The following is a 24,088-nucleotide window of genomic DNA, read 5'->3' on the forward strand; positions in this document are numbered from 1 at the left end:
TCATAGTCTTATTTATAGAAATTTTACTCATCATCAGAAGAGAACAAATGAGTCTTAAGTATTTCAGAGTTCTATTTACTGGATTTATTCTTTTTTCAGCCTTCCAGGAATGCACATTCATTCCTGGTATGATGACAAAATATAAAGGTTGCTTCCATATGCACACATTCCCAGAGTGTGCAGATCACATTTGAGTCAGAACAATGCAAAGCTATGGAGTACCACTTTAGGATCTGTCTTCAAAAACCCACTTAAGCTTCTTTAGAAGGTTTCCAAAGCTTTGCACTTAATGCCCTCCTAGTGACTAGAAAGATTCTAAGTATGACTATTAATACTTCAGTAGCATGAGAAAGTTGTATCCCTTTAATAAGAACTTCAGAAAAATCCAGGGTAATGATCAATGTCTAGCTACATAAATGCTAATATAAATTAGTTTTGTGATTGTACAGACTTATCCCGTTCTTATAAACAACAGATTAAACAACTATAAGAAAAACATTGGGTATTCCAAATATTTTTATACAGCACAAAAAACTAATTCTATCAGAGAAAAACTCTATAGGTATGGTTGATCCTTATTATCTTTGGATTCCACATTTTTTGAAATTGCTTACTCAATAAAATTTATTCATAACGCCCAAGTCAATGGTCATGTTTTTTTTTGTTGTTGTTTTTTTTTCAGTCATTTGTAGCCAAGTGCAGAGTGGGGGGAAAAGCTGGAACCACCTGACATGCCCTTACTCACTTGAGGCCAAACCAGGTGACACTTCATCTTCTTGTTTCAGTTCTCATACTATAAACAAGGATTCTTTCCTCTTTTTAGTGCCATGTTTTCCACATTTTTATACGTTTTGTTGATGATTTTTCTGTTTAAAATGATCCTCATGGCTAGTGCTGTAATGCTGGCTGGTGTTACTGAGATTAAAAAGGATGTGATATGCCTTATGAAAAAAATCTATGGGTTACATAAATCTTGTTCAGGAATGAGTTACACAGCCTTTGCCTTCCAGGAATGCACATTCATTCCTGGTATGATGTAAATGTCTAATGTAAATAAATATATATATGAAAGTCTTTAAATAGAAATACACATAAAACAAGGTTATGTATTGATCAGTAGAAAAATGTGCCCAGAGGCTTATAGGAACCTAACTCTGTATTTTCCCCAGGAACAAGAATTCAGTGTCCATTAATTCAATGTCTATAAAAATTTCATAGAACATAACAGATGTAAATAATGAGAATTAACTGTATTTTAATACATTTACAATTATAAATGTGCCCCAAAATAGAACAAAGGGGGGAGAGTAGTCAGAGTTGTGATCTTGGTACCTTTCTTGTGATTGCATGGACACAAAATATGTTTCCCAGGATCATTTTAGTGGACTTTAGGTCAGCAACTACACCTGTCTTCATTTTGTCATTATATATTCACATTCCCTTCCTTTGGGAGGCTAGAATTCTCTATAGCTCTTCCCCTGTGGCTTTCACTTATACAATTTCTTCAGCTTCAAATATTTCCTTTCCTTTCATTAATGTTGCATCCTCATTCTTCAAGTTCAGTTCAAAAAAACATTTCCTGATCACTTAGCTACAGGATGTTTCATTTTTATATAGTTTTCTAGCAACTACTGTGTTCCTTTACTTATAGGTATCATAACTATAATCAAATAAAGGTGAAAATATCTAGCCTATAAACACAGCCTGTGTCTGATGGCTTCATGTGGCTTTCTCAGTGCCAAGCCAGGTATATTTAGATGCTCAATGCATCTCTATAGGATAAATAAATTAATAAATAGAATTATGTAAAACTTTCTCCCAATTATGATACTGTATTACCTATGCACTCCCACCTCTGAAGATCACAATCAAATATTTGAGCAATAATTGGGCAGAGCCAGAGTTTCTGCCACAGCCAGAAGCCTCACTTTATGGTCAGATCTATGAACCTCCACATCTGCATACATAATACTAACTGAATAAACAAATTTTTCCTCAAGGACAGCCACTTGCATTAATCATTTAGGAACTTCTCCAGAATAATTACTTGGCCAAAGTCTCTATTGTTAGAACAAATAAAGAAAGACATACTCAAAAGGTATTTCCAAATTCTCTGACATAATCCATCAAACTTAAGTCACTCACAGCATATGAAAATATAAAATTTTTACTTTTATAAGGTCCTTTCAAAAGTGTTCATTGAAAAAAAACCTGTTGCATATTCTCAATCCTAATATAGATTCTGTTTGAAGAAGTTAGAATGACTTCTAAAAAAATATCTATAGAAATAGTTTTCAAATTAGCCAATGTAGTTCAGGAAAGTATTTCATGATAGACTTCACTAAGATCTTTTAGTAACTTAACCATGCACATATCTATCATATATTTATTCTACTTAGTTAAAGAAGAAAGCATTCAATGAGGACTAAAAGTGACTGACAGAGTATGAGGGTAAATTGAAGAAACCAAGCTTAATATTTTTGCCTGTATTTGTTAGCTCGTGCTACCATAACAAAATATAATAAGAGAATGAATATTCTAACAGAAATTTATTTCTCAAAGTTAGGGAGGCTGGAAGTCCAAGATCAAGCTGCCAGCTAATTTGATTTCCAGTGAGAGCTTTCTTCCTGGTTTGCAAACTATCTGCCTTTTTGTTATGCCCTTCTTTGGTGTATGGCATGAAAAGAGATATCTCTCTCTTCCTCTTCTAATAAGGTTCCCAGTCCTATTGGAGTAGAATCCTACTCTGCTGACCTCTTTTGACCTTAATCATCTCTTAAAAGCCCTATCAAAATACAATGAATGACATTAGAAGTTAGGGTTTCAACATATGAACTGGTAGTGGGGGGGTGAGGGGTGAGTACAGTTCAGTCTATAGTATTGCTCATATTGCATTATAAAATGCATTGCTCCAGTAAGAATAGCGTTGCAGCTACTAATGGCCACATACTCCCACAACCTTTACAACAAATCCCATAATTCCAAACACTGACACCACTTTTGTGCTGGTTTAGAATCATGGATTGTCCGTAACCACCTCATCTGAATGCATTTCTTGAGGCATCTGTTTCTGCACATCAGTAGTTTCTGAATCAAACCAGACCTTGCTTCACTGGGCCCATGGTTCCTGGGTGCCCTAGGTGTAAGGAATTCCAAGAAAGTGAATTTCTGGCTTTTTACCTGGGAAGTCAGAAAGGTTGGGAATCCCCTAAACATAAGAAGATTTTTTAAAGGTTTACAATGGCCCCAAAAGAATGAGCAATGTCAACTCTTATCACCTGAATCGTAGAAGGCATAAAGGAAATGTCTCAGAAACTATGAGTAAAGGCCATGGAATTTCTTTTATAATTAGTTATTGGCCTATTTATTTCTTATTTTGCTCTTTGTTTCCAAATCCTATTGGCATAGGTTACTCTATGCAGACTTATTATCTTCCTTGTACCCAATCTGTGGTTTCATTTTATAATGGTTAATGCTGAGATCAACAATAGCAACAGGATCAACTATCATAAGTTATACACTAAAAATTCCTAAGCATGAAACTCAGTACTTCATATACATTAAAATTTGATGTTCTAATTCCTGACAACTACCCTGCCCAACAATATCACATGTACGTATGCCTATCTATGTTATTTTGTGTGTGATTTCACAGATGGGGAAACTTAAAATCTAAGGTCAAACAGGTGGCCCAAACAATAGAGTAGTAGAATCCACATTTCGTATGCTATTCTGGAGCTCATTATTTTAATGACAAAGCTCTTCTGCCTCTCATTGGACTAGTAAACTGCTAATAAAGCCTCCTCACATCCCAGGAATTTCCATATCCGAGCTGCACTCAAAAGACCAACTCTTGCAAGGTGCAATTGAGTTCTTTGAATGATTATTAAGCACTATCTTTTGTTAAGTGATCCAGTTTCTAAATATAGCATATGCATTTTGATGTATACCTAGCTAGCTACTTTACTATAGAGAAGTTAGCTAAGTGCAGTTACCCAGAAGTGATTAATAAAAAAGTTAATGCATCATCCTATTCTTGGGAAATCCTCCATTAATTTATTTTTAATTTATTATTATTATTATTATTATTTTGTATTTTTCTGAAGCTGGAAACGGGGAGAGACAGTCAGACAGACTCCCGCATGCGCCCGACCGAGATCCACCCAGCACACCCACCAGGGGCGACGCTCTGCCCACCAGGGGGCGATGCTCTGCCCCTCCGGGGCGTCTCTCTGCTGAGACCAGAGCCACTCTAGCGCCTGGGTCAGAGGCCAAGGAGCCATCCCCAGCGCCCGGGCCATCTTTGCTCCAATGGAGCATTGGCTGCAGGAGGGGAAGAGAGAGACAGAGAGGAAGGAGGGGGGTGGTGGAGAAGCAAATGGGCGCTTCTCCTATGTGCCCTGGCCGGGAATCGAACCCGGGTCCCCCACACGCCAGGCCGACGCTCTACCGCTGAGCCAACCGGCCAGGGCTCATTAATTTATTTTTTACAAAGTAGAGCAGTGAGTACTTGTTTTGTCTCTTCCTTCCTCTGGGAACAGTGTTCTTCTCTTGGGAACTGTTCCTTCCCAAACCAAAACAGTTCCATCCTGGCTGCCTGTGTCCGCCTCTCCTCCATCCACTGCTTGCAAGGGAAGATGCAAAATAGGTCAGACCCTAGCAATTCGCCCTAGAATTTGCCAAATTGTAACTTAGGGAAGAGGGCCAGTCTCTTTCATGTCACATTTGGGGCTGAAACATGAGACTGCGATGCTAATAATCATCTTCCCTGGGTAAGGGGGAAGATAGCAAAATAAATCAAGTTACCCTACTGAAAAAAGCCGAAGAGAGAGGAGCAGAAGCAACGTGAAGAACAAAGAGAAGTACTAGGGTGGATCAACCTGGAGGGCACTGGTGCCTCTGCTGCTCCCTAATTTGTATGCAGGAACATTTTGGTTTAGACCTTAGAGGCTTTGAATCAGATATCTGTCATTTGCCACTAAAACACATCTGCATAAATATATGTAGAGAAACCATAATATATTTTTAAGAAATTTTAAGCCAAAAACCAGAAAAGATATTCTTGCCTGGTCATAAAATAAGTAGGTTTTTATTAAAATAAGTTAGTAAGTAGCATGTTCACTACCTAAAGCACACATTGAATAAAGGATTTCAATAAAAGATTCTTAATTATTTTTTCTGCTGAAAATAACACTTATTAGTAATCCAAAATTATTTGGACTGGATTGTCAGCCCTCTGTAGGGAAAGGATCTATTTTGTAATCACTGTTTACAAAATAAATCTTCATGTTCTTCTAAAACAATGTGGAAAGTTTAAATTTTAATATGTTTTCTACCTCTACTTAGTGCTTTATTAATGGGGTGACCCCTCTGCTTGACCTATTGCTGAAATTCGTTAGAAATCCAGGAGACCATATGGACCAGCAGATGGGTTCTGTAATTTAATGCCATTATTCTAAGGATGAAGTAAGGAATAAATATAATTTGCATTCTTTCCCATCCTTCCCGCATAACTTTTATTAATTTCATTTTTAATTCAGACATCAGAAGGAAAGATAATACCTTGCTACCAGGCCCAGATGCCAACTAATTACTACAAGAAACACCAGCCCTGACATTACAGGCCAGGCCTCTGAACACACTCCATTTTACCCAGTGACCCCACTGTGGTGATTAATAGGTTGAATGCTAAGCCCTAATGAGTGTGTCAGATCTTAGATGTTCTCTAAGCTAATGTAATTAGCATTATGTTGAACAGGGTATTTCAGTTACTTGCTAGAGAGATTCATACTTTATAGTAAACTATACGTCGTCATTTCACTTTATGGTCTTTGAGTTTACTTTATAATCATCAATCTAAAAGGCCTCTATAAATAGATATCTTTCAAATATTAAAGGAAAATTTAAATATTTTTTAATCAGATGTTGATTTTCTTCTACAACAGTGAACCCCTATGTTATACAAGAAGTGAAGTGGTTTTCAGAAATGCTTGTTGAAATGCAAGTTTCCAGACTTAACCAACAGAAATTCTGACAAAAGGTGATTTGGGATAAGACTCAGGACTATTCATTTTTAACAAGCAACCTATGATTCAGAAGCAGAAAATCTGTGTTCCACACTTGAAAAACATTTCCACTTTAGTAACAGGACAAATATTTCTGTCTTAGGTTAACTGAATCTATTAAACTTTTTGTTCTACATAGTTATGATTCTGAAAAAAAAATTATCTGCATCCACAGAGGAGAAATTGTTTTCATAGTAAAATTATAGTTTTAAATGTGACAATGATTTTTTGTAAAAACATTAAAAATTAATTATTAAAAAAAGACAGGTATGTTATTTCCAATAAACCATGTAAGTGTGAGGTCTCCATTCAAGTGGACATGGCAGGCACGAGTATTTTTATCCAGTAAGTAGTGGGCCTGGAATTGATTTTTCATTTTTAAAGGAAAAACTAAAGGGTAGCAGAATTTCTGAAATTCCTGGCTTTTCTCCAAGACCAGGAATAACATACAAAATATCTATGACCCAATGACTAAGGACTCTAAAAATACTCCAACTGCTTACTTGGATCTCACCTAAATATTACCATCAATTACTTTGCACTAAGAATTGTCTGGCATTTTCTTCAAACAACCAGATACAAAATACTTGTTAATCTCTAATGACAAATTTTATTCATCTATTAACCTAAATGTTAGATAGTTTATTTCAAATTGATAACTTTTTAACCAAACTACCATTTTCTTGATAAACTTCGAAAAAGTTCTCCTTTGTGCTTTTTAACATTCATACTGAATGTATTAAAAATAGAAAAGAGTATAAATAAAATAAAAATATTTATTCAATGATAAATATAGGTATTTACTCATAAATTGATACCGAGATTTGATGGTTTGAGAAATCTATGCTTCCTTTTAGATATAGCCAAAAACTTAAGACTGTCATATGACTATAACAAGTCTGTAAACATAATCTGCTTTTACTAATGGGGAATGATTATTGCAATATTGAGCTCTGTCTGAGACTCACTGAACACTATCTCTTTTTATTTCTTCCCCTAGGAATCTTGCAATTTCAGGAAACCCCAGCTCCTGCGTCTACGTAAGGAGGTATAAGAATTGTAAGCAATGGAATGTGTTCAGAAATGACATTTTTTCCTTCCAGATCTGGCTCCTAAAATATCCCACTTATCTTCCATGTTGTTTGCACTCATCCTCTGTCCAGATGGATGGAACAGATTTGAGACACTATAAGGCCTTAATTAATGGCAGAGCCACTGGATGAAACACTGCTTAAGTATGTATTGCTTGAGCAAAATAAACTTGTATTGCCTACAGCACTGTGACTTTGAGGTTGTTAGCTTAAACCTAATAAAGTCGATTAAGAATTAACTTAATTAAAAAGTTACACAAGTTTTGGTCTTGTTTATGAGCTTGTCCACTATCTACTCAACAGAAAATGATAAATTCAGGTTTCTATGACCTAAATTTCAAATTCAATAGACATATTAATTCACTAAAGAAATTTGTTTCAGTTGTATTAAAGAAGGAAAATAACTACATATTTTAACATGGAGCTGAGGACAAGATGATTGTGTGTTGCTGTAACAAATGATTATTAAAGAACGCCTGACCCCATGGGCTAAAGGAGGAAAACGCAAAGCACAATATTTGCTATTTTTACAATCATCGGAAATAAGTAATAAGTTACAAGCCTTAAAGCGACTGTTCGAGGGAGGATCTCAGAAAGCGTTTTAGAAGCAGAATTTTTCATTGACCTACCCAAATAGCATTTTAAAGATACTTTTGGTTAGTGAAATAAAAATGCATCAATTTAACCTAACCAAAGAATAAGAAAGATGTATACTGAATTAATGTAAAATGGCTGACACAGAAAGTAAAAAACACATCCAGTATTATTGAAGGATTGGATTTTTACTTTCATGTACAATGGACAATATCTTAAAGAATAATTATTATGTCACTAAACAAATGACCTTGGTGGGTGAAGCACCTAAATTGGGTCTGTAGAAAGCCTAGCTTGGATCTAGCGCTGTCATTTCCTGCCGGTGAAGAAGGAGATAAGAGAAAGGCAGGAGAGCAGAGTGGTGAAATGTTTGGAATCTTGATTTCCATCTGCCACTAATGACCTGTTTGACTTGAAAAAATTGTTTTTTCTCTCTATGTCCTCAGCTTTAGAATGGAGAGAAGAGGATACTAACTTCATCTATTATTAAGAGGATTAGTTCATATGGCATATAGCACACATTTAGAAAGGCCTTAGCTGAAAGTTAATATTAACAAATGTTAAATATTATTAATACTGACATAGTTCCATCATTATGAGTCATAGTATCCTCACATGGAGAGTAAGAAATTGCACTAGATGGTGTGTATGAGAACTTTAAGCACTAATATTCTGAGTTTATACCTGTCCCTTAAAGTCACATATGCAGTTGAAAAATGAAAACTCAAATCTAAATATTTTAAGTAATGACTTTAAAAAATCCATAAGACAGTCTGGTCTGCTGTTGAAATTGATTTAAAGAAGATAAGTGACATAAAAATTCACCAATTCATTTATATATACATATATAATTTTTAACCCTCAGAATTGATAAGATACTTTAATTTATTCATTATCCTCAAGAATCACCCCTCATTTGAACATGAAATGTAACCAGATAATTGTCAGGCAACCACTTAAATTTTAAAGTGTTATATTTAATGAATACTACAGAGATAAGAAAGTCTTTCAATCACACACAACCTGAATGGATACAAAAGGTACATGATAACACTCCTTCCTTAGGGCTTAAGCCTTCAAGGTAAAGTACTTCTTAGGTTTATGGACTGTCAACAACTTGAGTTTCCTTCTTATTCAGAAGAAAGCATTTCTACTAACTGTAGCAACAGTAAGAAATGATATTAACACCATAGTAAAGATTTTATTCCAAATTAAATGTAAAGGTGCCTATATTAGAAGTTCCAAAATTTAGTAAATCTTAGTTTATACAAAGAAATCCTCACTTCAACACATTCTCTAGTAAGGCTTAGAATGATATGAATAGTTTAAGATACTGAATCACTAAAATTATTAAAACATTCAGTTCTAATTATTTTTTAGTTGATTTTAAGTGACAATAATATGAAAACAGGGCTTAAATATACCAAACACTACATTTAAAACATTATGGTGTGGAGGAATTGTTTTCTTAATCCAGAATTGTATTTAATCCAAAGAACCTTACCTCCTGCATACATAACAGCCAGCATAATGGATGAGATCCATGCTATTTCACTGTAAGTAGTATTGAATATTTGCTGAATCTCTTTGAAGAATACTGTGATGGCTTTGGGGAATGCATATGAAAATCCAATGGAGATAAAAGATGCTACCACCACTACCCAGCCCCACCCTCCATCAGGAGGTGGAGATAGTGGCTGGACATTTGCAGGTGTTGGCATTTCTGCTCTTCTGTCTGAAATTCAGGTACCTATATTAAAATAATGAAATAGGGGTTTAAACCACATTTTCTTCTTTATATTTCACTCTTGATAGTCACTAACATAGTATTTTCTAGTTATAACTACAACTATATAGTTTTTCATGAATATTTTTAATACTGTAATGCTCAGTCATCAGAAAATTTACCAAACAAATGAAATAATGTAAGTCATATTGACTGTTATATGCTAGAACTTGAAAGCATTTATTTTGTTTATGGACGTAAAAATTACTCAAAGAGAAGTTAAGATTTCAGATCTGCATTGAAGCAATAGGCAAAACAATAAAAGCTCTCTCAGTCTGATTTCTAATTATACGGAAAAGGGAGTTCTCACTTAGAATATATTTTAATTCAAAATGTTTGCATTTTTACACAAATTTTAAAAGGAACAATTTATTAAATTTGAAGAATTATAAAGAATAAAAAGGTAGACATATTTTAGAATTTCACTTTTAATAAGTGAGAGTACTTCAACATATTTTAGCTCAGATCTGTTTCCTTAACCTGTACGTTTAGGAACTGTATTGTTCTAACAATCTAATTCAATTTTAATGCACCTCCAAAACTGGTATTGCCTCCTATCATTTCTTAAATGATATATTTTATGTATTGTTTTTGTAGCAATGAAATTCTCTCAGTTAAATGGATGGTATGTTATTGTTTATTAAAATAATTTACTGCATTTTTGGATATGCCTAGAACACATAACTGCTGGCTTTATGGTATAGAACATCCACTCTACTGTGGAAGCATTGGTCATACAGTTTCATATAATTGGTGTTAAATTAAAAACATCTTGGCCCTAGCCAGTTGACTCAGTGGTAGATCACTGGCCCAGCATGTGGATGTTCCAGGTTCGATTCACAATCAGGACACATAGGAGAAGTGACAATCTGCTTCTTTACCCCTCCCCAGACATTCTCTCTCTTTCTCTCTCTCTCTCCCCCTCCCACTGCCATGGCTCAATTGGTTCAGCCCTGAGAGCTGAGGATGGCTCCATAGAGCTTTTGCGCCAGGTGCTAAAAATAGCTATGTTGCAAGCATGGCCCCAGATGGGCAGAGCATCTGCCCCAGACAGATGGATCCTGGTAGGGGCACATATGGCAGTCTGTCTCTAATTCCCTCCTCTCACTTGGAAAAGAAGAAAAAAAAAATCTTTGTTCCCTAACATCAATGTTTCTTTGCATTTTGAAATTTTAGTAAATTTACTGATTAGTTCTAATAGGTTTTGGTGAAGTTTTTAGGGTTTCTATAGTATTAGTTCATGTCATCTGCAAAGAGAGACAATTTTAGTTCTTCCACTCCAATTTGCATGCCTTTGATTTTTTTTTTTTTTTGTGTGTGTGTGTGTGTGTGTGTAATTGCTCTGACTAGGACGACCAGTACATAATCACCATTTATTTGTCCTGATCTACATTTATTTATTTATTTATTTATCATTTTTATAGAATTTATTGGGGTGACACTGGTTAACAAAATTATACAGGTTTTTAGGTGCACAATTCTACAATATTATCTGTACACTGTATTGTTTGTTCACCACCCCAAGTCAAACCTCTATCCATCAACATTTATCTCCCATCCTGCACCTTCCCTCAACCTCTCTTTTCTCAACAATCACCACCTTGTTTTCTATCTGTAAGTTTTTTCTTTTTCTTTTTTCTGTCTTGTTCAGTCCCCTCTACCAGCCAATCCCTGTCCCTGCCAAAAGTTATCACCCTGCTTTTTGTCTATGAGCCTGTCTCTATTTTGCTTTTTAGTTCATTTTGTTCATTAGATTCAACATATGAATGAAATCATATCGTACTTGTCTTTCTCTGACTGGTTTATTTCACTTCGTATTTTACTCTTCAGTTCCATCCATGCTGTCACAAAAGGGTAAGATCTCCTTCTTTTGTAAAGTTGAGTAGTACTCCATTATGTAAAAGTACCACAGCTTTTTTATCCACTCATCTACTGATATTCAAATCTTGGCTATGGTAAGTAATGCTGCAATGAACATAGATAGGGGTGCATATATTCTTTCGAACTATGTTTCAGGTTCATTTGAATAAATTTCCAGAAGTGGAATAGCTGGGTCATGAGGCAGTTACAGTTAAAATTTTCTAAGGTAACTCCATACTGCTTTCCACAGTGGCAGCACTAATCTGCATTCCCACCAACAGTGCACAAGGATTCCCTTTTCTCCAAATCTTCACCAACACTTGTCTGTTAATTTACTGATGACAGACAACTGTGAAGTGATATCTCATTGTGGTTTTAATTTGTATTTCTATGATGATCAGTGATGTTGAGAATCCTTTCATCTGTCTATGGGCCATCTGCTCTTTGGAGCAGTGTCTATTTAGGTCCTTAGCCCATTTTTAAATTGTATTGTTTGTTTTCTTGATGTTAAGTTTATAAGATCTTTATAACTTTAGGAAATTAACCCTTTATCAGATGGATTGGCAAATATGTTCTATTCACTGGGTTATCTTTTTCATTTTGTGATGGTTTCCTTTGCTGTGCAAAACTTTTTAGTTCAATATAGACCCATTTGTTTATTTTTCTTTTGTTTCCCTGTCCTGACATGCTAATTGATACATGCTGATGACATGAAAATATCTGTATGGCTTTAGTATATTTAGAGTCTGCTTTTGTAATAATTTTTGCTTTTTTGGAAATAATCAAAATTATCTATATATTTAATTTGAAATTAGGCTTTTTGTTGGCCATTATTTCACCCATCATGGTAGCTTTACAACATAAGCACTGAAATATCTTTTACAGAATATAATACTTAGGAAAAAAAGGAAAAAAGAGAGAGATTATATATATTAGTTAAATGTGCTGAAAACAGCAGTCTTTAAAAGTTGTTTAAAGAATTTGAGTATTTTAAAGTAGTTAACTTTCTTTTTGCTCAAAAATATCTTTTTTTAAAACCTGGAAGAATACTGAGGAAATACCAAAGATGCCAATTTATATGGGCACCTACTTTTTGTTTTATTAGCAGAGTATAAAAGAAACCAATTATGAGATTTAAAGTCCCCACTCTGCAATTTTCCTGTTGTATAAAGAAAAAAAAAAGTTTCATTATTAATTTATGAGTTTAAATAATTGTGGCTTTTATCATATTTGCTATGGTAAACACTTAAAATGCAAATGATGATTTGTAATTTACTTTTTAGTCATTTCAAAAGTCATAAATAAGATTTTTAAAATAATGTTAAATCTTTATTTTAAGTAACTATACCAATGTGAATACTAAAATTTACTAATATTTAATTGTTATCAATATTAATATTAAATTTACTAATGAGCTAGATTGATGTTGAGATTTTTATTTTACACACAGAAATCTAGGCTCATAGAATGGTGAAGGGGTCTTTTAAAAAAGTATTATATGACTGAGCTATTTTTTCTCTTCAATCTTCTTTTTTTATTGTAGGATTATTTTTTTTCATAATTCACCATATCTTAGTACAGGGCCTCGGGTTATGACAATTTCATTCCTACAACAGTGATATAACTCAAATTTTGTTGTAAGTCAAAACACACTTTAGCCTAAGTGTGAGACACTTACCTATCCTAATATAGTTGTAAAATCTTAATCTAGAATATGAAAACATGTTCTACATTTTTCACAGAGAAAGAATACTGCATATTCTTCTGCCACATGCAACAAAACTAGTTTGCCCACATAGTCTGTAAGTATGAAGTTAATGGTGTAAGCCACGGCACTCGTCTCAATTTTTTTTAAGGTCTTTATAGGACTGAGCATTATAAACTTGAAACATTGTAAGATTGTCATAACCTGAGGCCCCCCTTATATGGTCTTTTGTTCTCTATTTTCAACATATTTCTTTGGTTTTAATCATATTCTAGAGTACAAGTCACTGCTCATATTCCTCTTCATACTTTCTTATTTCCTACTTATTTTGTTTCTTCCACATAAATTGAAATCTTATGATCTCTTAAATAAATCATTGTCAAGTAAACCCAAAACCAATTAATGCTTGAAAAATTCAACTTTTGAGATTGTCATCTATTCTTTATTATTAACTCTTGATTTGACTAATAATCAAAATCTAAATCCTATATATTCATTGGCCTCATATTATTTTCTTGTGCAAAATTCTATAATATTTTATACAACTTATGGCATTTATTTGTAAGATTAATCAAGAAAAACAGAGTTAAAATATAATTTTACCTGTTGACAGACTTCTTTGGTTTATAAGTGGAATTGTTAAGCACAGTCACTATTCCTCAAAGTACGATAATTAAAAGCAACACAGAGGAAGAGAGGTAGGAAACACTTGGGATTATCTAAATAAATAGAAAAACAAGGGTTACATGTATAATTGAGTTCCACAAGCCTCATTGAAACCACTAGCTATAACTTACCCAGTAAATTATGACCATAGTTTAATAATTAGCAAAACTGAATATAGTATATAACATATATAACTACATATACACATGTATTTATATTTATATTGTTTTGTCAAGCCATTGAAAGGATTACTAAGGCATGAGCAAAATGATAAAACTTGCAAGAGAAAAAAATATATATATATAATTAAGAATTAGTTTTTTAAACAATAAATAACAGTGGATTACATATCTACCATTATGAGAAGCAAATTTATTATCATTCACTGAGTATAATTCAGTTAAATAAAATACCCATTGTATTCACTAAAGAGAAAAAATAGTTCAGTTATATAATACTTTAGATAGGAAATAGGTAGTTAGAAAGTTTAAAAGAAATTTATTAGAAATACTATCAACAATATACATGTCTTACAATGAGACAGTCTAGGTCATGAGAAAAAAAAAGTATTTTAAGAATCTTCTGGGGCCCTGGGTGGCTAGCTCAGTGATAGAGGGTCAGCCCAGTGTGTGAAGGTCCCAGGTTTGATTCCTGGCCAGGGCACACAGGAGAAGCATCCATTTGCTTCTCCACCCTTCCCCATCTACTTTCTCTCTGTCTCTCTCTCTTCCACTCCTGCAGCCAAGGCTCCATTGGAGCAGAGCAGGCCTGGGTGCTGAGGATGGCTCCATGGCCTCTGTGCATAAGGCACTGGAATGGTTCTGGTTGCAATCAAGCGATGCCCCAGATGGGCAGAGCATCGCCCCCTCGTGGGCATGCCGGGTGGATCCCAGTCAGACACATGTGGGAGTCTGTCTCTCTGCCTCTCTGCTTCTCAATTCAGAAAAATACAAAAAAAAAAAAAAAAAAAGAATCTTCTGAGCCCGGACAGTGGACTGAATGGATAGAGCTCAGCCCAGTATATAGAAGTCCTGGATTCAATTCCTAGTGAAGGCACACATGAGAAGTGATCATCTGCTTTTCTCCCCATCCCACTCCCCTTTCTCTTTCTCTTCACCTACTGCAGCTAGTGGATCACTGATTCGTGCATTGCTCCCAGACAGGGGTTGCCGTGTGAATCTTGGGTGGGGGGCATGTGGGAATCTTTCTCACTATCTTCCCCCCTCTCACTTAAAAAGAAAAGCCTTCTGATTTTAAATTCACATTTCCTAAGCAACTCCGGTTGATAGATGAACCTGCTGAATCTCCCATAGCAAATGTCTTTTTTTTTTTTTTTTTGTATTTTTCTTAAGCTGGAAACGGGAGAGAGAGTCAGACAGACTCCCGCATGCGCCCGACCGGGATCCACCCGGCACGCCCACCAGGGGGCGACGTTCTGCCCACCAGAGGGCGATGCTCTGCCCCTCCAGGGCGTCGCTCTGTTGCGACCAGAGCCACTCCAGAGCCTGGGGCAGAGGCCAAGGAGCCATCCCCAGCGCCCGGGCCATCTTTGTTCCAATGGAGCCTCACTGCGGGAGGGGAAGAGAGAGACAGAGAGGAAGGAGAGGGGGAGGGGTGGAGAAGCAGATGGGCGCTTCTCCTGTGTGCCCTGGCTGGAATCGAACCCAGGACTTCTGCACGCCAGGCCGACGCTCTACCACTGAGCCAACCGGCCTGGGCTCAAATGTCTTTATTTCATCTTTAGTCTGCTGATGAGTATACAGCAGCTAGTACATATGAGTTTATTTGGTTCTGGCCAAGCGTTCTTTTGCTTAGATTGAAGCCAAGAAAAAGTCAACTGTTTCTATAAAGTAACCAGTTGCATGCCTTGCATCTAGGGCACCTATCCTAAAAGTGCTGAGGGAAAACAATGCGGTCACCAGGTAAGATGAGATTTGTATGAGAGGGTGAGAAAAGTCTGGGTTTAGTAGCCAAGTCAATGAGAAACTAAGGGTAAGGACCAGAATGAAGATTGGTAACGATTAGAAAGGCATAGATAAAATATGAGAAATAAAGCTAAAGTTAAAGTTTTAGGTTTTGTTAAGAATGAAGAGTTCACCTAAATGGGTCTTCTAGGTTCAGGGTGAAAGAAAAGAGTAGAGGCTCACTCACATCCTTGAAATCCTTTGACTTTCTTCAGCCAGATAATTAAAAAATGGCAGCTTCATCTTGTCACAAGGAACCAACCCATCCAGAAATAGAAAATGCTTTTTTATATTTTGAGGAACTACATTTTCTCTCAGTTTCCTATGACAGAGAGAGCTGCTTGTGTTCAGGGCAAACCTTCAGAAGAAAGCCTAAGGTGTTCTTGAAAACTGGACTCTGCCCCGACATTCTATGCTTAATTATCATTATGGTTTATGCAGACCCACACAAGGACCATAATAACAGAGATCCTGGCATGTCCAGGTTCTAAGCGCTCACCATTTCTACACAATTTTTACAGTACCTTAACCTAACCGGTCTATTTGCTTCCAGAAAGACCAAGTCATATCCAGGGCTTTTATTTTTTTGACAAACTGGCCAATAACCCAGGAATCCTTTGCTTGGTAGATATGGCAGTAATAAAATATTTTACATCCCTTTCTCTACATTGATGGATAATGTAATTTTTATACACATTTATGTAGATATAGCTATTCCAGGTATATATTGGCCTTTAGATTAGAAATAAAAGGAAAATGTGTTTGACTAAAGAGTAGGAGACCAATAATCCTTAAAGCAAGTGGGAAGGCTGTCACATAATTTGGGTAAATAAGTATTTTGGAATCTGCTTCCTAATGTTCAAGTAGGCATAAGGCTTACTGTCCCTTAAAAAAGCAGTGTTAATTACTGTAGCTAGGAGCTGGACAATGGTATCAGCAAATTTGGTTCATTTGCAATTCACACATAACTCATGCTTTATGGTGGATTTTACTCATAACAAAGTGCATTGAAAAAGATGCTTTAAGTGCTCAATTTTTTTCTAAAGATGCAATGAATTATCATAATCACCTGTACTAAGAGAAAGTGTATTTTTTTAAAATCACATTTATATATGAAAGGATAAAGAATTAGAGGTGTGAAATGATTTTTTCCAAAGTGTAATGTCCAGTAAGTGATAAAATGGGTATCATGACAAGTATCTTTCTGTCAGGCCCATTGTTACTCATTCCACTTTAACACACCATCTTGGAGGCTGCTCTTTGTTTACAAATGTTAGTCTTTCAGTTTTACTTCCATGATGAATTTTCAAATTCAATACCTGCATGTAACCTTGCCTGTCTTGTTCGTCGGAATTCAAATATTTGTTCTTTGGAATTCTAAAGCCCAACTATCCTTCCAAGTCATCATTGTTCCAGCTTATTTATATCTGTCTTTTTATAATGTTTTTGAGTGTATAGACTATAACATATCATTTTTGTAAACCAGGGGTAGTCAACCTTTTTATACCTACTGCCCACTTTTGTATCTGTTAGTAGTAAAATTTTCTAACCACCCATCGGTTCCACGTAATGGTGATTTATAAAGTAGGGAAGTAACTTTACTTTATAAAATTTATAAAGCAGAGTTACAGCAAGTTAAAGCATATAATAATAATTGCGGAGGACCCGGGTTCGATTCCCGGCCAGGGCACACAGGAGAAGCGCCCATTTGCTTCTCCACCCCTCCGCCACGCTTTCCTCTCTGTCTCTCTCTTCCCCTCCCGAAGCCAAGGCTCCATTGGAGCAAAGATGGCCCGGGCGCTGGGGATGGCTCTGTGGCCTCTGCCTCAGGCACTAGAGTGGCTCTGGTCGCAATATGGCGACGCCCAGGATGGGCAGAGCATCGCCCCCTGGTGGGCAGAGCATCGCCCCTGGTGGGCGTGCCGGGTGGATCCCGGTCGGGCGCATGCGGGAGTCTGTCTGACTGTCTCTCCCTGTTTCCAGCTTCAGAAAAATGAAAAAAAATAAAATAAAATAATAATAATAATAATAATAATAATTGCTTACCAAGTAGTTTATGTCGAATTTTCGCTAAGTTTGGCAGAATAAATCTTTATAAAACAACTTATTATAGTTAAATCTATCTTTTTATTTATACTTTGGTTGCTCTGCTACTACTCACCATGAAAGCTGAAACGCCCACTAGGGGGTGGTAGGGACCAGGTTGACTACCACTGTTGTAAACAAAAGGGTGACTTGATGGCTACTGTAAACACTTGGCTATTTCAAGTTGTGGGGGAGGGACACATTTTCTTCTACCCTCAAAGTTTTTTCTAGCTGGTCTAATAATCAAAAAGACATGAGACAAATTAACAGGAGAAAATAACAAAATTTAATACATACATATGTATGGGAACCCCACTTACCTGAGAAGTCAGAGATCCCACAGGCATGAGATGTTCAGAAACAAGAAGAGGGACTGAGGGAAGTAAGACAGTCTGAGCTAAGGATGGGGTAATGAGTCTTAGGCGCTTCCAAGTGTCAGTGCAGGATGATAAGAGCAGAGCTTTAGTAAATAGAAGTTGGTCCTGCTCTACAGATAAATCAAAAGAAGTTATTTCTGGCAATCTCTTATTATAGGCAAGGCTTCCAATTCACCGATTCAAGTTCTTCTTAGTTGTTAGAGGAAGGGGCAAAAGTTTCTCTTAAGCCTATGACTAAGATTGCCTTTAGCTCAAAGTCATCTGTATATCACAGAGGCATATGTTGGAGTAGCTTGTTCTGAATACTTACAAAGTGTTTTTCAAAAACTTATGTGGCTGGATATGCTGACAACCAAGAACTTTGCCTTATTGTCTAGAAATCAATAGGGGTTGATTGCTTTATAGAGAAGAAGATGTAGAATAAAGAAGTAATAAAATTATTAGCAATGGTCAATAATGAGGTTCAGATATTATATTCAAGAATCCTTCTTATTCAGTTGTACAAAATATCAAATGTTTCTTTACATGCTTAATAAATAATTATTTCTTCAATTTCCCTAATCTAAATCAGGATATATCAATTATATGAACCCTCACCAATAGTCTATGCCATCCAGAAGTTTGTTTAAAAATGTAATCTAGAAATAATGTACTCAGCAATCTAGTCCCAAATTAAATCAATAGTTGTTACAAGACTATCAGCTTCACTATAAAATCTTCTAGATAGCCTATAGATAAAGCAAAAAATTTTAAATATTTTAGAGAGGGGAAAGAGTGAGAGAGAAAAAAGGGGGAAGAGCAGGAAGCATCAATTCCCATATGTACCTTGACCAGGCAAGCCCAGGATTTTGAAACAGTGACCTAAGCATTCTAGGTCAACACTTAATACACTGCCCCACCACAGATCAGGCAATAAGGCACAATTTGTTCTTAAATCCTTCCTATAAAGTGGCATATGTTTTCACCTAAAGGAATTAATATGTTCCTTAAAAAAATAACAGCCTGATCAGTGGTAGTGCAGTTCATAGAGTGTCAACCCGAGATGCTGAATACCCAGGGTTGAAAACATGAGGTTACCAGCTTGAGTGTGGGCTCACCAGCTTGTGTGTGGGGTCATTGGCTTGAGTGTGGCATCATAGACATGATCTCCTTGTCACTGCTTTGAACCCAAAAGTCACTGGCTTGAAGCCCAAAGTCTTTGGCTTGAGCCCAAGATTGCTGGATTGAGCAAGGGGTTCAGTAGTGAAATTCAAATAATTTAACAACTAGTTTTATAACCTACTGATCATTTTTAGTATAAAAAATGATATATCAAAAGGTAGTTTATTATTGCATGCATTTAATACTTAAATAAGAACAATAAAAATAGGGACACAAGATTAAATTATGTTATAAGAAAGAGTTTTAAAATATTAATGGAAAAATTAAATAATACCCAACAAAAAACAATAAAACTGTTATTTAAAATATTTCCAATGACAGCTTATCACACACTGGTTGTTTGGCACTTTTTAATTTTACATTGTATGTTAGTTTACTTAAGTAATAAAAGTGAGGGAATGAAAATCTAGTATTTCATCAAAGGTATAATGAGATTTTGAAATGAATAAATAAATATAATAAGCATAGTTTCATCAAACCAGCTGAATCTCACTACTGATGGGGTCACAGGCTTAGCTGTAGCCCTCTGATCAGGGCACATATGAGAAGCAGTCAGTGAAGAACTAAAGTGACACAACTATGAGTTCATCCTTCTAATTTCTCTCCCTTCTTCTCTGTCTGTCTGTCTCTACCTCTCTGCCTCTCTCTCTCTCTCTCTCTAAAATAAATAAATAAATAAATAAATAAATAAATAAATAATGAACTAGTCCTTATATAAAAAGATATAGTAATATCAACTTAATATACAATGTTTAAATTTAGGTGACAACTCACTCAATTTTAAACAAGAATTAAAATGAACTAATATTTTCTTTTCCAACATGTGACAATTAAAATTGGAATCTAATCCCAAGAGGTTACTATTTTTTAAGTGAACTATCTTCTAAATCCCTTTGACTGATTTACTTTGACAACTAGACAAGACAAGTATCAATAGTGCATGGCCTTCAAAATGTCAGATGTAAATTATTGCTACTGTTTAAAGGACTCTGAAAATGTTAATTGTAATAAGGGTCAAATTAAATAAAGTTGTTTTTATAATGGGAAAATTAAGAAAAACAATATGAACTTACACATAATTATTTATGAAAAAGTAGAAATTGGCATCCTATACTAAATAATTCCCTTGATTTCTAATATTATACTTTTAGAATTGTGTAAAAGCAATAGTAGTAAGCTGAATTCTGGTGGCCAAAAGTATGTCCTGTCTTACCCTGATCTCCATACCTGTAATAGCTTTATACGGTCTTAAAGACTGAACGTCTGTGTTCTTCTAAAATTCCTATTTGATGCCTAATCCTCAACATGATGGTATCAGGAAGTGTGGCCTTTCACGGGTTATTAGGTCATCAGAGTAAAACCTTCTTAAATGGAATTAGTACCATTTATAAATAAGGCACCAGAGAGTTCCCTCAACCCTTCTGTCTTGTGAGGACCCAGTGAACCACTAAGAGGGCCCCAACCAAACACTGAATCTGCTGGCGCCTTAATCTTGCACTTCCCAGTCTCCAGAACTGTGAGAAATAAATTTCTGTCATTTATAAGTCACTCAGTCTGTAGCATTCTATTATAGCAGCTCTAAAAAACTAAGATAAAAATTGGTATCAGGAGGAGGGTGCTGTTGTAAAAATACAAAAAAATGAGGCTTTGGAATTGAGTAATGGATAGAAGTTGGGTACAGTTTGAGGTGCATACTAAAAAATTATTATTGCCATAAATGGACTCTTAAGAACAATTCTGGTGAGAGCCCAGAAAGAAAAGCAGAGAGCTATAGAGATAGCTTTAATTTTCTTAGGGAATACTATGTCATCTTAAATTAAATATTGGTAGAAATATAAAAAGTAAAGGTCGTTTTAAATAGTCTCAGATGGAAATGAGGACGAACTTCTGGTCAAGATGGTGGTGTACGTAAATACGGTACTCACATCCCCCCACAACCACATTAAAATTACAACTAAACTAAAGGACAGCCATCATTCAGAACCACCTGAAATCTAGCTGAATGGAAGTCCCCCAGCTAGATATTTAAAGGAAAAGTCACACTGAGAATGGTAGGAGGGGCAGAGAAGAACAGGTTGGTTCCAGGGGATGATGGCTTAAAATCAAGAGGGAAGCCTCAGCTGTGGAGGTTCCTCCTGAGGAGCGAGGGCTCCCCGCCCCTCACCAGGTGCCCAAGCCCAGGGTTCCAGTGCCAAGAAGAGAAGTTTTCATAACTTTGGGCTGTAAAAACCAAAGGACATTGTGGCTTAGTAAAATGGAGAGCTTCCCGAGTGCCAGGAAGTTCCTCTTAAAGGGTCTGTGTGTTGACTCACTTCTCTGAGCCTCAGCACTGGGGAAGCAGCTTGAAAGGAACCAAAGACAGAAGGGAAGAGACTGAATTATCTGACCTCAAGGTAAGAGCTGAGGTGGCAGCTTTCTGTCAAGCAAAAGTGCTGACTGAACCATTGTTCTTTTGGTGAGCCCTCTCTCCACGCAGCTGGCAGTTTACATTAACCTGGTTTACACTGTTCACCCTGCCCAGGTAACTCTAGAAGACCTCACCCAACCAACTTATAAACCCACCCAAGCCATTTCCAGTGGCTTTTCCATACAAATGGCTCGCCTTGCCTCAGGCTTCAGAGTTTCTTGAAATTTCTCAACAAGCTGCATCTGGCCTCTGTGTACCCTGTACACAAAGTAGCCCCTGGCCAGGAACTAGCAACAGCCTTTTTTGGTTCACAACTCAGCTTCTCCTGGGTACCTCCAAACCCAGCACATGTAGCAGCCATCTGCATATCACTCTATAGCACATTCTAAGTGGCCTCTGAGAGCGCACAGATGGTGGCTGACTTTGTACCTTCTAGGAGGCCCCAGCGCCAGGGTGACTGGTGGACAGCTTTAGATCATGCCAGATTACAACCCTTACCACCTCCATGAGTGACACACTCAAGGGGTGGACTGAGTACCAAAGCCCCACTGAAGCAAGTCCTGCTCTGGAGGGTCACCTCTTACATAGCAGTTCCTCCACGGCACCTGCAGCCAGTACTCAAAGCCAATCAGCCTGGAGGTCAATACCTCCCAATAATGCCAATAGTAATCATGCCTCAACTATAATAAAAAAGTGCATACAGCCCACACAGTGGCACACCTGGAAAGCATAGGTTGGGTGATTGAGACCCTATATGACACCTGTTACATAAGGTTATTCTACCAAGTTTGGGAGACATAGCAGCTCCATTTAATGCATAGAAACAAATGTAGAGAAGTAGCCAAAATGTGAAGACAAAGAAACATGTCCCAAGTGAGTGAACAGGAGAAATCTCCCGGAAAACAACTAAATAAAATGAAAGTAAGCAAACAAACAGAGTTTAAAACAATGGTTATAAGGATGTTCAAGAAACTTGGTGAGGACACAAAAATCATTTAAAAAAAACCAGTGAGAAATGAAGGATAGCCCTGGCCAGTTGCCTCAGCAGTAGAGCATCAGCCCAGCATGTGGAAGTCTCGGGTTTGATTCCGGGTTAGGACACACAGGAGAAGCACCCATCTGCTTCTCCACCCCTCCCCCTTCTCTTTTCTCTCTGTCTCTCTTGCCCTCCCACAGCCAAGGCTCCATTGGAGCAAAGTTGACCCAGGTGCTGGTGATGAATCTGGTTGCAACAGAGAAATGCCCCCTGGTGGGCATGCTAGGTGGATTCCAGATGGGCGCATGTGGGAATCTGTCTCTCTGCCTCTCCGCTTCTCACTGGGGGGTGGGGGAGTGAGAAGGATACACTAACTAAAATGAAGAATAATTTGTAGGGAATCGACAGTAGAGTAGGTCAAGCTGAAAATCAAATCAGTGATTTAGAATACAAGGAAGAAGAAAAAAAAAAAAACCCTAAGCAGATCAGCAAAAAGAAAAAAGAATATATAAAGTGAAGATAGTGTAAGAAGTCTGTGGGACAATTTCAAGCAAACCAACATTCATATTGTGGGGATGCTGGAAGAAGAGAAAGAGCAAGAAATTGAAGACCTATTTGAAAAAACTAATAACAGATATCTTCCTTAACTTGTTAAAGGAAATAGACATACAAGTACAGGAAGCTCAGAGAGTCTCAAACAAGATAAACCCAAAGAGGCCTACACCAAGACACATCATAATTAAATGTTAAAGGTTAAAGGTAAAGAGAGAATCTTAAGAGCAGCAAAAGAAAAGCAGTTAGTTACCTACAAGGGAGCTCTCATAAGACTGTCAGCTAATTTATCAACTGACAGTCTAGAAGGGAATAGGAAGAAAATTAGATAAAAATTATATTTGCTGATTACTAATTATTTATATAAATAATAATTACTATTAGAGCTTATGTTATAAGTAAGCATCACTGATTGACACTTGACCTTTTAACATGCATTTTTCATAATTCCTTTTAGTAGCTATTGCTTCCATTTTGCAGACAATAAAAATGAAATTCATCTGGCCTATCGTGGCACAGTGCATAAAGTGTTGACCTGGAATGTTGAGGTTGCTGGTTTGAAATCCTGGACTTGTCCAATCAAGGCACATGCGACAAGCAACAAGCAAGCAATAAATGATGAAGTTATACTTCTCGCTCTCCACCACCCCACTCTTCACCTTGTCCTCCTTCTGTAATATCAGTAAATAAAATCTTAAAAATAAAATGAAATTCAACTATGTCAAACATTTTTAAAAATTCTACCTACAGAGAGATGACGTCAGAATAATGGCGAGGTAGGAAGCAATACCGATAAATC

At 36.4% G+C, this 24,088-nt stretch overlaps 1 protein-coding gene across 2 annotated transcripts in view; it reads right to left on the bottom strand.

Moving 5' to 3' along the window:
- Nucleotides 1–24,088, bottom strand: part of SLC16A7 (solute carrier family 16 member 7) — a 204,443-nt gene that overhangs the window by 61,214 nt on the left and 119,141 nt on the right. Inside the window, exons 3-4 of one of the 2 annotated variants that reach the window (XM_066369328.1) lie at nt 13,703–13,820; nt 9,255–9,499 (exon numbers count right to left, since the gene is read on the bottom strand). The exons of the other annotated variant lie outside the window; for it this stretch is intronic. Of the exons in view, the coding sequence (XP_066225425.1) occupies nt 9,255–9,471 (217 nt within the window). The 5' untranslated portion in view covers nt 9,472–9,499; nt 13,703–13,820. The remainder of the gene's footprint in view (nt 1–9,254; nt 9,500–13,702; nt 13,821–24,088) is intronic. 2 annotated transcript variants of the gene reach the window in all.

Source organism: Saccopteryx leptura, chromosome 2, assembly GCF_036850995.1.
Source record: "Saccopteryx leptura isolate mSacLep1 chromosome 2, mSacLep1_pri_phased_curated, whole genome shotgun sequence".
NCBI lineage: Eukaryota > Metazoa > Chordata > Mammalia > Chiroptera > Emballonuridae > Saccopteryx > Saccopteryx leptura.